Source organism: Scyliorhinus torazame, chromosome 1 (assembly GCF_047496885.1).
Source record: "Scyliorhinus torazame isolate Kashiwa2021f chromosome 1, sScyTor2.1, whole genome shotgun sequence".
NCBI classification, from domain to species: Eukaryota; Metazoa; Chordata; class Chondrichthyes; order Carcharhiniformes; family Scyliorhinidae; genus Scyliorhinus; species Scyliorhinus torazame.
This window is the reverse complement of record NC_092707.1, coordinates 234,936,563-234,950,905: the sequence shown is the minus strand read 5'-3', so window position 1 is coordinate 234,950,905 and position 14,343 is coordinate 234,936,563. Positions and strand designations below refer to the sequence as shown.

General features: G+C 43.4%; 1 protein-coding gene across 5 annotated transcripts in view; it reads right to left on the bottom strand.

The window, feature by feature from the left end:
- Positions 1 to 236: 236 nt before the first annotated feature.
- LOC140419553 (uncharacterized) overlaps positions 237 to 14,343 on the bottom strand; it is a 215,735-nt gene continuing 201,628 nt past the window's right edge. For all 5 annotated transcript variants that reach the window (XM_072503474.1, XM_072503458.1, XM_072503464.1 and 2 more), the window contains 3 exons: positions 11,011 to 11,095; positions 9,521 to 9,641; positions 237 to 7,057 (listed from right to left, as the gene is read on the bottom strand). In XM_072503474.1, coding sequence (XP_072359575.1) covers positions 6,868 to 7,057; positions 9,521 to 9,641; positions 11,011 to 11,095 — 396 coding nt within the window. In that variant the 3' untranslated portion in view covers positions 237 to 6,867. The remainder of the gene's footprint in view (positions 7,058 to 9,520; positions 9,642 to 11,010; positions 11,096 to 14,343) is intronic.

Here is a 14,343-nt window from a genome sequence, read left to right as displayed (position 1 = left end):
GGACTATATCTCTGTTCCTTCACTGTGACTGGGTCAAACCCCTGGAAAGTTCTCCCTAACAGCACTGTGGGTGTACCTACACTATATGGATTACATTGGTTTAAGGATGAGGCCATTTGGCTCTACGCCGACCCATTGCAAGAGCATGGCGAGCTGCTTTTTGGGCGCAGCATAGCCATTAAATCATGCCCTATATGTATTATTCGGCTAAAAATAAGCATAATCCAGACTGGAAATTTTAACATAAATTTAATATAAATAACAATAATAATTTTTTTGACATAAATGCAAATACACAGCCTTATGGGCATTACTTTATTTGACTTCAACAAATTTGAAATATTTTGAGCTAACAGCTGTAGTAAAGATTGAGGACAGCATTACACATCTCTTTGCTGCTTATTTACCAAACTAGATATTTCCATAACTCCTTGGGGTTAGGGTAGAGTTGTGGGGCGGGTGGGGGTGGGGGGGGGGGGGGGCAATTAGCAGGAAGTCAAGCTGGTGCAACAGCCATGTTGGGTATACGTTGGGGATCAGCTAACTTGCTCATGCATGCCGGAGACTCCAGCACGTGTGGGGAGCTGCAATGTTGAGGGTGCAACACAAACCATCCATATGATTACAATAAATGAAAAGTTGAGAACAACAGATTACTGTCAACCAATTAAACTGCTTTAAAGGGAAAGCCATCCTTTGTTTTACACAGATATTGAAGTAAATTGTGGATTCTGTTATTAAAGCACTTCTAATCTTTATCTAATATTTACATTTTACAAAGATTAAGTTACACAGTAAATAAAAATTGCATGAAGTATAAATCAAACAGTAATACATTCATACATTTCTTTTATAGTTCAGAGTGGTTTTCTCTACAATATCACCAATCAATTTCATATGTGATATTTAGAGATATGTTACTGAAAGTCTTTATGGCAAAAAGTTTTAATCTGTTTTAAGTGTAGTGATCTGAAGTTATTTAAATCCCAGCTCTTCAAAATGAAAGAAAAAATACTGAAACCATCAATTAAGAGTTTAAAAAACATTCTCTGCTCAACTACTTTGACTGACAGGCCATTTGGCGTAAGTTAGAAAGTAAAACCAACTGTTCCTGCAGTTTCAATACAGTTCTTGGTTGAGATTTCCAATTGGTTATTATTACAGCTGAGATCATTATGAATATTTGGCTGAGTTTCAAGAGCACTCATCTCAGTGGGGTGAGGGAATACAGTTCTTGGTTGAGATTTCCAATTGGTTATTATTACAGCTGAGGTCATTATGAATATTTGGCTGAGTTTACCAATTTAAATTTAGTTAAAACATTTTAAACATTATTTAGATTTTTTCCAGTATTCTGTTTAAAAGTTAAATTGCTGAACTGAAAATGAATAACTTGTGCACTGGGATTAATTATGATAGGGTGATACTGTAAAACAGACCATACTGGATCAACCACACACATTTCTCGAATTTTCAATTACCTTGCAGGGATCCCCGTCTGCAGCTTTGATGCACTCTAATTAATGACTCACAGAATTGAAGACTGCCCCCTGACAAAATTCAACAGAGGGCTCAGCTCCATTTTGCCACTGCAGAAGCGTACGGAAGCCTGAAGTTATTTAAATCCCAGCTCTTCAAAATGAAAGAAAAAGTACTGAAAACCAGCCACACATGCTGATAATAAATAAAATCAGGAGAGAAATGCACCAGGCTGCTGATCCAATATCAGAAATCAAAATTACCCCAACTGAGTCTGTCGGTTCCACATGCATGGTGATTACATCAGGTACGGTAAAGTTACCATAGTCCCATAGGAACCACTGAAATGAATTTGATAGTTATTTTTTATAAGTACAATTTTTCCAAGTCTCTCAATCAGCTGCATGGCCGGATTATGCCCGCAACGCCCGCCCGCCACCTCATGGCATGTTTTCTGGTGATGGAGGGGCTCACCATTGGCCACCAGCAATTCTGGTGCTGCCAATGTCTATGGCGTTTTGAGTGGCTCGCCAGTCCCGCCGCCAGAATAGCCACCGCAGGAGGGTCGCTTTCAGCGAGACCAGAAGATCTTGCCGGCAGGAGGGGCTGGAAAATCGTGTGACTTTGACCGTCGTAAAATATTCCAAGATGCATCACACGATTTGACACTACAGAAATTTATTTTAGGACAGGTGATCCAAAGGATGTTCCAAGAGATAGTTTTAATGGAATATCTAAAGGGAAAGAAAGAACAAGAGACAGAGAGATTTAGGGAATGAATTCCAGAGCTTAGGGCCTAGATTGCTGAAGATAAGGGACTGAATTCTCCGCCGTTGTGATTCTCCATTTTGCCGGCAGCCCAGGGGTTTCACGAAGGCGTGGGGCTACCACGCAATGGGAAATCCCATTGACCAGCCGGCGAAACGGAGAATCCCGACGGTGTGCCGCACCAGGAATCTGGGGCGAAATTCTCCAGTATCGGCGCAATGTCCGCCGACTGGCGCCCAAAACGGCGCAAATCAGTCGGGCATCGCGCCGCCCCAAAGGTGCGGAATGCTCCGCATCTTGGGGGGCCGAGCCCCAACCTTAAGGGGCTAGGCCCGCGCCGGACGAATTTCCACCCCGCCAGCTGGCGGAAAAGGCCTTTGGTGCACCGCCAGCTGGCGCGGAAATGACATCTCCGGGTGGCGCATGACGGGAGCGTTAGCGGCCGCTGACGGCATTCCCGCGCATGCGCAGTGGAGGGAGTCTCTTCCGCCTCCGCCATGGTGGAGACCGTGGCGAAGGTGGAAGGAAAAGAGTGCCCCCACGGCACAGGCCCGCCCACGGATCGGTGGGCCCCAATCGCAGGCCAGGCCACCGTGGGGGCACCCCCCGGGGCCAGATCGCCTCGCCTCCCAGGACCCCAGAGCCCGCCCGCGCCGCCTTGTCCCGCCGGTAAGGTAGGTGGTTTAATCTACGCCGGCGGGACAGGCATTTTAGCAGCGGGACTTTGACCCATCCGGGCCAGAGAATCGCGGGGCAGGGCCCGCCAAACGGCACGCCGCAATTCCCGCCCCCGCTGAATATCCGGTGCCGTAGAATTCGGCAACCGGCGGGGGGGGGGGGGGAGATGATTCACGCCAGCCCCCGGCGATTCTCCAACCCGGCGGGGGGTCGGAGAATCTCGCCCCTGGTTCAGCAGGATGGAGAAACCCACCCAAGATGTGTAGAAAGCCAGAATTGGAGGAATGCAGAAGTAGTGGAGGAGGGTAGAAAGAGAGAGAATGATGAGATCAAGGAGGTACGTAAATAGAAGGATGAGAATTTCAATATCAAAGTGCTTGATATGTATAGAGTTGGGCTGACTCCGAAGACCTTTAAAATGTTTGGCACGATCTGGATATGGAAGTCCCGCCTCCATTTCCAATAGGACCCGGTCTGGATTCTCCATCGACGGGATCCTCCATTGCGCCGGCAGTGCACTCTCACCCGCGGATTCCCGGCGGCGAGGGGGGGCGCACAATGGGAAACCCCATTGGCCGGCTGCCGGGATGGAGAATCCCACGGCCGACAGAGGCGCTCCGGCCCACTGGCCCACTTTTGCTAGTCCAAGGGCCTTATCCCAGATGTGGGAGTCACAAATGTATGGAGTAGATCTAAGTGTTTTTGAAGTGCAGATAAGGTCTGTTTAAGTATTGTGATCTGAAGTTATTTAAAACCCAGCTCTTTAAAATGAAAGAAAAAGTACGGAAACCATCAGTTAGAGTTTAAAAAACATTCTGTGCTCAACTACTTTTAACTGACAGGCCATTTCGCGTAGGTTAGAAAGTAAAACCATCTGTTCCTGTAATTTCAATACAGTTCTTTGTTGAGATTTCCAATTGGTTATTATTACAGCTGAGATCATTATGAATATTCGGCTGAGTTTCAAGAGCACTCATCGCAGTGGGGTGAGGGACTATTGGGATTTTAAATCTTTTAATGGGTTTTGTTAGTTACATTTTTTCTATATAAAGCATGTATGAGAGCTCTATTAGATTGCTAGAAGTTTATTTTTTTTATCTCCACATGGTCTCTGAGGTCTTCCCTTGGTGCATATTGGGTACGTGGCTATGGAGGTGGCATGGAAAGAACATGGGAGTATGAGGGGGTTTGGGGGTTGGTGGGGGCATCAGTTGGCATGGAGGGCATGGGGCGTGGGGGGTGAGAGACAAGGGCTAGAGAGCCTTATTAACCTCTAAAACAACTGGGATAAAATCCCAGAGAACCGAGGTAGACCTTCTAACCAGCCCATCCCTGTCCCCTGTGATCACCTACAATCTGCTTCTGGGGTTGATGGGCCCAATTTCATCCTGCTGCCTCCTCCCCAGAGTGAAAATTGGGTCTATTAAGGCCCTTTAAACAGATGTGGGTCTGCCCAGTCAGGAAATTTTCTAACTTGTACCACTTGCCTTGGTAGTGACCCAAAGTGTTGCTAATCCAGGAACCAGTGTATGCCAGCAAGCATTGAGGTGGTGATTGAACAGGATTTCATGCGAGTGAGGATATAGGCAGCTTTGGATGAGCTGATATTAATATAGGTAGAAGATATGTTGCTGTCAAAAGAACACTGGAATAGTCAAATCTGAAGGTAACAGAGACAATTATTGTGCTTATTCCATACTTCTTTTGCCCTTGTTATCCAGCAGTTGCCATCTTGTGTATAATCTCTTTTTCAAAAATATTTAATTGAAGAACAATATAATTAAAACTCATTTTTCACCATAGGTATTTTTAAAAATTATGGTCAAAATATATTAATATTTAATTACTGAAGCTGTAAAGCTTGTCACAGAATAAGTTACTAGTTACAAATCTTACATACTTTACATAACATCACAGCTGTGGACTGGCTGCTGGTTTAATAGGTGTCCATGTGCCATGGTTTGATTATCAACAGGAACCGCTTTTGTGATGCTTTGTGTGGCTCATGTGTAACCACTTTAAAGGTCCAATCAATTTGAGTTTATGTTTTTGAATGATTCATATCAGGAAATGAATTGTAAAATTAGGCATGGTGGTTTATTTGTTCATGGGATGTGGAGATCACTGGCAAAAGTGATTGTCCATCCTTAATTGTCATTGGATAGGTGGTGGTGAGCTGCGTTCTTGAATGTCTGCAATCCTTGTGGTGAAGATACACCTGTTAGGAAAGGAGTTTCAAGATTTGGACCCAGTGACAATGAAGAAAGGATGGTGTGTTGCTTGGAGAGGAACGTGCAGGTAATAGTGTTAACATTGGCCTGATTGCCTTGACCCTCTAGGTGGCAGAATTCACAATTTTGGAAGGTGTTGTTGAAGAAGCCTTGGAAAATTGCTGCAGTCATGGTGGAGGAAGTGAATATTTAAGATGGTGGATGGGGTGCCAATCAAGAAGGCAGTTTTGACCTGATGGCATTGAGTGTTGTTTGAGCTACATTCATCCAGGCAAGTAGATAAGAATCATTACACTCCTGACTTGTGCCTTGCGAGGCTTTGGCAAGTCTGAAGGTAAGTTAATTGCTGCAGAATTCCCAGCCTCAGACCTGCTCTTATAACCACAATATTTATATGGCTGGTTCCGTTGAGCTTCTGGTCAATGTGATCACCAGGATGTTGATGGTGGGGGAATTCAGTGAGGATAATGTCACTGAATATCAAGCAGAGGTAGTTAGACCCTCCCTTGTAGGGGGATTGTCAATGCCTGGTACATAAGTGGCCCGAATATTACTTGCCATTTATCAGGCAAAGCCTAAATATTGTCTAGATCTTGCTGTAGGCACGGCTGCTTCATTATCGGCGGTGCTGCAAATGGAACACCCAGTTGGGCTGAATGGCTTGTTTCTGCACTACACATTCAATGTAATTTAAGTAATTCTATGTAAAGGGTGGACAAAAACAATCTAAAAATTAATATTTTTGAGATTAATTATTTTCCCTGGTAGCTTTCACTTTACTGTGAGGTCCTGTGTTCTCTAAGTTTCTCATTTGTTTTTGTGATTGTACACAGTGTGTTGCATGTGTCGAAAATTTGATAAAGAATAATATCTTATTATGCATAGCAAATGAAGATCATAAATGTACAATAATTATAGAATAAAACAATAACAACATCATAATAGATCTGGTTGGTTGCATGCCTGATGGTTTTATCACATAACATCCCATCTCCAACTGGCTCACCCAGTTCATAAAACAGCTCTCTTGTCCTTCTCTAATATTTTTATATCTAAAAACAAAAATGAAAAATCTAACTTTAATGTCCGTATGATTTTTCTTCCAGATTGTTTGTAACAGCTCCCTTTAATAAGGGACTCTGAGAGGCCATGAGACAATCCAAGAGGGTGACAGCCCTACATCAGGATATTTTCAATCTGTTTTTTTTCTAACTAAAGCTCATTCCCTGTACACAGAAAGATGCACTGTGTATCCAAGTCAACAAATTTGTTATGCAAATATGCGGCTCAGATCCTGATTAAGGGTGGCTTGATGGCACAATGGTTAACACTGCTGCCTCACAGCTCCAGTGTCCCGGATCCTGGGTAACTGTGCGGAGTCTGCACGATCTCCCAGTGTCTGCGTGGGTTTCCTCCAGGTCTCTGGTTTCCTCCCACAGACCAAGAATGTATGGGTTACAGGGATAGGGCAGGGGAATGGGCCTGGGTGGGGTGCCCTATTGAAGGGTCGGTGCCCTCCTTCTGCACTGTAGGATTCTATATTTTGTAGTGAATACAAATCTTTAGAAAATAATTGAAATTAGGATAAAATTTCTGGATTGATTTTCTCTAACACAAGAGGATTGCAACTCCGTTGGGTCTTTCCTACCACACCTACCCCTCAAGATCCTACACAAACATTCAATACGGTACAAAACAGATGCCTCATCAGTCACTTTTTATCCAGAATGATATTTCCTTCTTTGTCTTTTATTCGGACACGTCCTGTGGAGTACTTTGTTTCCTGCCGCCCGTTAGAATACACAGTCTTTATGGTTCCATCAGGGTACTCCCTGCGTTTATACTGGGACGTGTGGATCTCCCTCTGCCCATTGTTGAATTCAATAATTTTATCTCCATTTCTAAGAAAATAACAAATGTTCAGAAACCAAACACATTGACTGTGGTACTTGAACACCAAAATAGTAACTTTTTGGGAAAGGAAAACATAAAGGTTGTGTGTGTAATATTGACATGGTTCCTTTATCAGGGCACCATTAGGTACTGATGAACTAAAAGTTTTTAGCCAATCTCTCACAAGAACAACAATCCCGCAGTTTAACCAGCCTGTACTTAAATGGCAATGGAGAAAAAGGAGGAAATGGATTATCTATCAGTAACCTGAGGAATGGAGAATCCATGTGAAGATTCATGGCTACAGCAGACAGTTGAGATAGTGTGTGGCAAGGCATAGAGGATTTCAAAGCAAGGGTCAGGATGTTGAATGAAGTTAGTTCACTGAGTCACAGAGAATCGGTGGAGTTCAGGAAAGATAGAAATGGCAGGGTGCAGTGTCCGCATGAAAGGATATATGTTGTGAGGTTTGTTTGCTTCCATGTGGATAGCCGGGGAAGTAATCTTTCCAATGCATGAATATATTACATTTGGAAATTATTTAACCATCAATATGTTGTGAAAGCAGGGGAGGTACCACAGCTAATGCGGTTCCATTTTTCAAGAAGAGTGGTCGAGATAAATCAGGGAATTACAGACCAGTGAGTCTCAGTTCAGTGATTGGGAAACTATTGAATACAATTCTGAAGGATTTTCACTTGGTAAGGCAGGGTTTGATCAGGGGCAATTAGCATGGCTTTGTCAGAGGGAGGTCATGCCTAACAAATTTGCTTGAATTGTTTGAGGAGGTGACCAGATGTGTAGATGAGGGTAGTGCAGTTGATGTCATTAATATGGATTTCAGCAATGTATTTGACAACACATGGGAGACTGATAAAGAAGGTAAAAGCACATGGCATCCAGAGTAAGGAGGCAAGTTGGGTCCTAATTTGGCTTAGTGATAAGAGACAGAGTGTATTGGTAGAAGGCTGGAGGCTGGTGTCCAGTGACTTACCACAGGGATCAGTGCTGGGTCCCTTATTGTTTGTGATTTGTATAAACAATATCAAAGAAAATGTGGGGAGGATGATAAGGAAGTTTGCAGATGACAGGAAGATTGGCCGGGTAGTTGACAGTGAAGAAGAAGGTCTTAGGTTACAGGTGGATATAGACGGAATGGTCAGATGGGCAGATCAGCTGCAGATAGAATTTAACCCTGAAAAGTATGAGGTGATGCACTTTGGAAGGAGTAACATGACAAGGGAGTATTCAATGGATGGCAGGGCACTAGGAAACTCAGAGGAACAGAGAAATCTTTGGGTTCTTGTCCGCAGATCCTTGAAGGTGGCAGGACAGATTAATAAGGCAGTTAAGAAGGCATATGGAGCACTTGCCTTTATCAGTTATGGCGTAGACTATAAGAACAGGGAGGTTATGCTGGAGCTGTACAGGAGTTTGGTTAAGCCACAGCTGGAGTATGGTGTTCAGTTCCGGTCACTGCACTTTAGGAAGAATGTGATTGCACTGGAGAGGGTGCAAAGGAAATTCACCAGGAAATTGCCTGCGATGGGGCATTTTAGCTATGAAGAGGCTGGATAAGCTTGGGCTCTTTTCTTTGGAGCAGAGAAGGCTGAGAGGGGGCATGATTGAAGTGTATAGGATTATGATGGACATGGGCAGGGTAGATAGAAAGCAGTTGTTCCCCTCAGTTGCAGGGACAATGACAATGGGGCATAAATTTAAGGTGAAAGGCAGTGGATTAAGAGGCGATTTTAGGAAAGTATTCTCCATCCAGAGGTGCCTGGAGGGTAGTTGAGGCAGGAAACCTCACAATCTTTAAAAAGCACTTGGATGAGCACTTGAAATGCCATACCATTCAAGGCTATGGGCCAAGCACTGGGAAGTGGAATTAGTGTGGATTTAGAGTAATTTTTTGCAGGCTTGATGAACCGAAGGGCTTCTTCTGTATTGTATAATTCTGTGGATTTTGATAAGAAACTATGAATACCTCCAGGCAACAATGTACATAATAAATCATGAACAATGAGTTAACAAGGAAAAGCTATTAATTATAATTTGGATCGGATAGGTGGCAGGACAGGAGTCTGATCATTCTCCCTGTGTCTGCATGGGTTTCCTCCGGGTGCTCCGGTTTCCGCCCACAAGTCCCGAAAGACGTGCTGGTTAGGTTTTTTGGACATTCTGAATTCTCCCTCAGTGTACCTGAACAGGCGCTGGAATATGGTGACATGGGGATTTTCTCAGTAACTTCATTGCAGTGTTAATGTAAGCCTACTTGTGACAATAATAAAGATTATCAGGAGTAAAAATGGATCGCAGGCAAGAGTCAAAGGCAGATACACCCGAACGTGCAACAACTCAGAGAGAATAGGAGTGAAATACACTTGGTTACACAGGGGAATAGGAGAGAGACACAATTCACCAGGAAAATAGGAGAGAGATACACAATTCAACACGGAAAATACACTTACTTCTGCAGATTCACTATTGTCCCATCTGGGAATATGCTCTTTTCATGACCATCAGTAAAAAGATGTTTGACTGTCTGGTCTGGAAATAGTATTTCCTTCTTACCATCAGGGTAATGCTTTTCTGAAAGACAAGAAATAACGTATCACCAAGATCGTAAGAGAACTGTCATTTGAAAACATGAAAATGCAAGAACTAATAGTGTTGGAGTGGACCAACATGACTTGCCAATTTTCGGTTTCATCACATTTGACACAAATTCCCCCCCAACCAGGGAGTTCCCTGTTTTCACAGGTTCTCAATTGACTTGCGTTGGAAGTATATTTATGTGAATATCAGGTGCAAAGACATGCTGGTGTCAGAATGTCAACTTGGCTTTGAGTCAGTAGTTCATGAATTCAAACTTTACTTCAGGCAATGAATAATCTAGGTTGACATTTCAGTGCAGCACTGAGGGAGTACTACATTGCCTTTAAGGTTAGATGATATATTTTGGCTGTCAGCCTTTTCAGGTAGGTGTAAATATTTCCTATTGCACTGTTTAAAGAAGAGTATTGAAATTCTCCGAATCAAACACAGTCATCAAAACATTTATCTTTTTGCTTGAATTCAATATCAATGTAATTGAAGATCACATATGTCTTACAACAGAAAAGTGATGACGTTGAGAAACACAATTATTGTTTGTATTGCTGACACCTATCCACCCCCACTGCTTCACACTCCCCCACAACTGTATAAATCTGACCCCATTTCCAGTCCTCTCAGGCTTGGACAAAGAGTCATCCAGACTCAAAAGGTTAGCTCCCTTCGCTCTCCACAGATGCTGTCAGACCTGTTGAGATTGTCCAGTATTTTCTGTTTTTGATTATTGTTTGTTCAGTGGTTGAGACCATCTTGAAGACATGAGAAGTACTATATAAATGGAAGTTAATTTTCAATGCCTCACAGTTGAACAGTTTTCTGACATACAAGTCTGAATTTTCCAACATATGTGCAGATTACACCTAAATGTTCTGAAACAGGTGCAAATTTGTACCAAATGTTGTACCCAATTTTTATGTAGTCAGCTTATGATCATAGTTATGCATAGAATCATAGAATTTACAGTGCAGGAGGCCATTCGGCCCATTGAGTCTGCACCAGCCCTTTGAAAGAGAAGCCCACACCTCCTCCCTATCCCCGTAACCCCACCTAACCTTTTTTGGACACCACTGTGCTATCATGCTGCCCACTGTGCTACCATGCTGACATGTGGAAGAAACGTGCTAGCTTTGGAACAGATGCTTGTGTGCGTATTAATTTTTTAAAAGATGCAGACAATTAAAGAGAGGGCTATACTTTTTTTTTTACACAGTTTTAGGGAAAGCTTAGATGGCTATTGAGTATCTTTCCAGGGCTAAGGAGAGAAAGAGCTAAGAAATGACTGATAAAAAACAAATTGAATGCAAATCATGAATCATTATTCACTTTGGCTTAATAAAACACCCACCTATCTGGTTATTGGGAAACTGTAACATCTCCATTCCATTTGGATATGTAGTATGAGTTGTCTTTGCATCAGCATAGTAGTAAATCTGCAAGAGTCCAGAAGATCTTACTTATTTTAGACTCTCATTTCTTTAAGCATTTTTCTTTTTGATTGCTTCCTTCCATATGCGAAGGCCCTTACATTTGTTGAGGTATAAACCATGTGTAGTGCGGTCCAACACGCGAAGCTGACACTGTGGGTGAGAAATTAAATTTGATGCGTGCCTCATCTGCGTGATTGTATCATCTGGTGCTTGGGTTTAGTGCCACTGGCTTCTTCTTAACACTGCTGGTAGTCTCTGCATTCAGCAGGCCAGCCCAGTAGCTTGTTCAGAAACAATGGTATGCAGCTAATGTGCTGTTGTCAAGGGCAATCTTCCTTCAAAGGGAAGCTGCACTAAAGAATAAGACCGCAATTCAAATGATGTCAAAGTGAACACCAGGGCAAACAGAGGGTTCCAGCATGATGGACATAGCACTGGAGACATTAATAATGGAGGAAGTGGGTAGGATGATAGAGGCCATGGTTCCATGGGCGCTAGGAGGCCCTGATGAACCACTCCCAGGAGGAGTGGGAGCAGGTGGATAGAGAGGTCAAACCCTGGAGTCTGGACTCAAGGACCTGGTATCAGTCCAACAAGAACTCTAATAACTTTACAGAGAGGTAGAGAGCCACAGCACAGCACTATTGAAGAGGCACTGTCACTTGATCTGACACTTGTGGTTACCAGCTCAGACACTGGCACTGCACATACCCTGGAGGCTAATATAGAATTGAGATCAGCATATGGTGAGTCATGCGGTCAGGGGTAAAGGACGGTTAATTTGCCAGCTCTCATAATTTTGAACATCTTGACTAAATCTTCCCTTTAACTTCTTTGCTCTAAGAAAAACAACTCTTGCTTTTCCATTCTCATCAGGTAACTGCATTGCCATTCTGTTAAATCTCCTCTGCACCATCCCCATGAATTCCTTTCCAAAGTGTGGGGTACAGATTTGGACACAATACTCTAGCTGAGATCTAATCAGCGATGTGTAAAGTTTTAAATTGACCTCCTTGGTCTTGTACTCTGTGGGCGGAATAAAAATCTTTGCATATGGCCTGAAACTATAAGAGATTATAAAAAGAGCTTGTTTATTTTGTTCAGAGATATATGAAATAATTAGATCTTGGATTGTCACGACTGAAGCAAGTAACTCATGTCAAGAAATTTTCTGACTTGGCATACCTGCCTCAGTTAATGGATAAAGTCTGGTCTGCTAACTTTTAGAAGCTGCTAGGCCCTCAACCCTCACATTCCTACCCATTTCCTATGGTTCCTCCATGCCTAATCATGCCTAGTGCATTTTCACAGTAACTTTATTGCAGTGTTAATGTAAGCCTATTTGTGATAAAGATTGTTATTAATCTGCGTGGGTTTCCTCCGGGTACTCCGGTTTCCTCCCACAGTCCAAAGATGTGCAGTTTAGGTGGATTGGCCATGATAAATTGCCCTCAGTGTCTAAAAAGGTGAGATAGGGTTACTGGGTTATGGGGATAGGGTGGAGGCATGGGCTTAAGTAGGGTGCTCTTTCCAAGAGCTGGTGCAGATTCGATGGGCCGAATGGCCTCCTTCTGCACTGTAAATTCTGTGATTCTATGAATCATCCTCCTCCATGCCCACTCAATTATACCTCCTCGCCCCCTCATATCTATATGCCCCTTCCATTTACCAACCATGCCACTTCCGTAGCTACTCTCCCAGTATCTACCATGGGCAGATCATAGGAGCCATGTGGGGATGAAAATAATGAACTTTTAACTGTCTAATGGATCTCTCACTTGATATCTGCAGACTTGATATGGAAAGAACTCACCAAGGGTCCTTCAACGGCACACTCCAAACCTGCAACCTCTACCACCCAGAAGGACAAAGGAAGGGGAACACCGCCTCCTGCCAGTTCCCCTCCAAGCCACACACTATCCTGACTGGGAACTATATTGCCGTTCCTTCACTGTCAAAATGCTGGGTCAAAATCCTGAAACTCCCAAAGAGCATAGTGCATCTACCTACACCACATGGACTGCAGCAGTTCAAGACCACCTTCTCAAGGGAAATTAGGGATGGTCAATAAAAATGCTAGCTTAGCCAGTGACTCCTAAATCCCGTAAAAGAATTCTATTACTTTGCTACCACTTTGCTAGGTTGCCTATTCTTGGTTGTGAGAATTTGCCATTTCAGTTGCTGCCTGATGACTGGAAAGGCATGAATTAATGGGAACGAATGAGGGGGCATACAACGGTGAATGATTGGTTACAGCACAGCTTTGTATCAGCAAACATGGGGGTCGGAGTTTTGTGAAGAGTAGCGAATGGAAATTATGCTGGCCTATTAAGCTCCAAGAGGTGCTGGTCTTCTGAGCATCAGTTTGTACACCCTGTTGCATGGACAGGGAGTGCATCCTGAAATCTTGACCCTTCTATTGCTCTGCCCCTGCTGCCACCATCAACAAATAATTTCTCAGTGAGAGGTAAGAACGCGACTGTGAGCAATGAATATGTGGCTATCTATATTCATGACTTTTAATTTGTCTGAATAATGTCCCCACCATCTTCTCACCTTATTTTCAATGAGTTTAAATTTAAATGCCAGTGGATGTCTCATCAAAAATGGTTTACCAAAATAAAGTAAAGTGGCCATGCCCCAGATAACCATAATCTGCTTTCACCTTTGAGCGGGAGAGCTGACTGGTGGTGATTTACCCCGAGGATCACCACACCTCAGGCGAGGGGAAAGGTTGAGAAGGCGGGGCCTTCATGAATAACATCAGCCGATGCGGCAATTGAACCCGTGCGGTTGGCCTTATTCTGCATCACAAACCAGCTGTGCAACCAACTGAGCTAAACCAGCCTCCAGTATGTGTTGCAAGATTCTGGGATAAGACCAAAGGCATAGAAGTAGAATTAGGCCATTCGGCCCATCTAGTCTGCTCCGCCATTCAATCATGGCTGATACGTTTCTCATCCCCATTCTCCTGCCTTCTCCTCATAACCCCTGATCCCTTTCTTATTCAAGAACCTATCTATCTCTGTCTTAAAGACACTCAGTGACTTGGCCTCCACAGCCTTCTGCAGCAAAGAGTTTCACAGATTCACCACCCTCTGGGTGAAGAAATTCCTCATCTCTGTTTAAAAGGATTGTCCCTTCAATCTTAGGCTGTGCCCTTGGGTTCTAGTTTCTTCTACTAGTGGAAACATTCTCTCCACGTTCACTCTATCTAGGTCTCGCAGTATTCTGTAAGTTTCAATGAGATC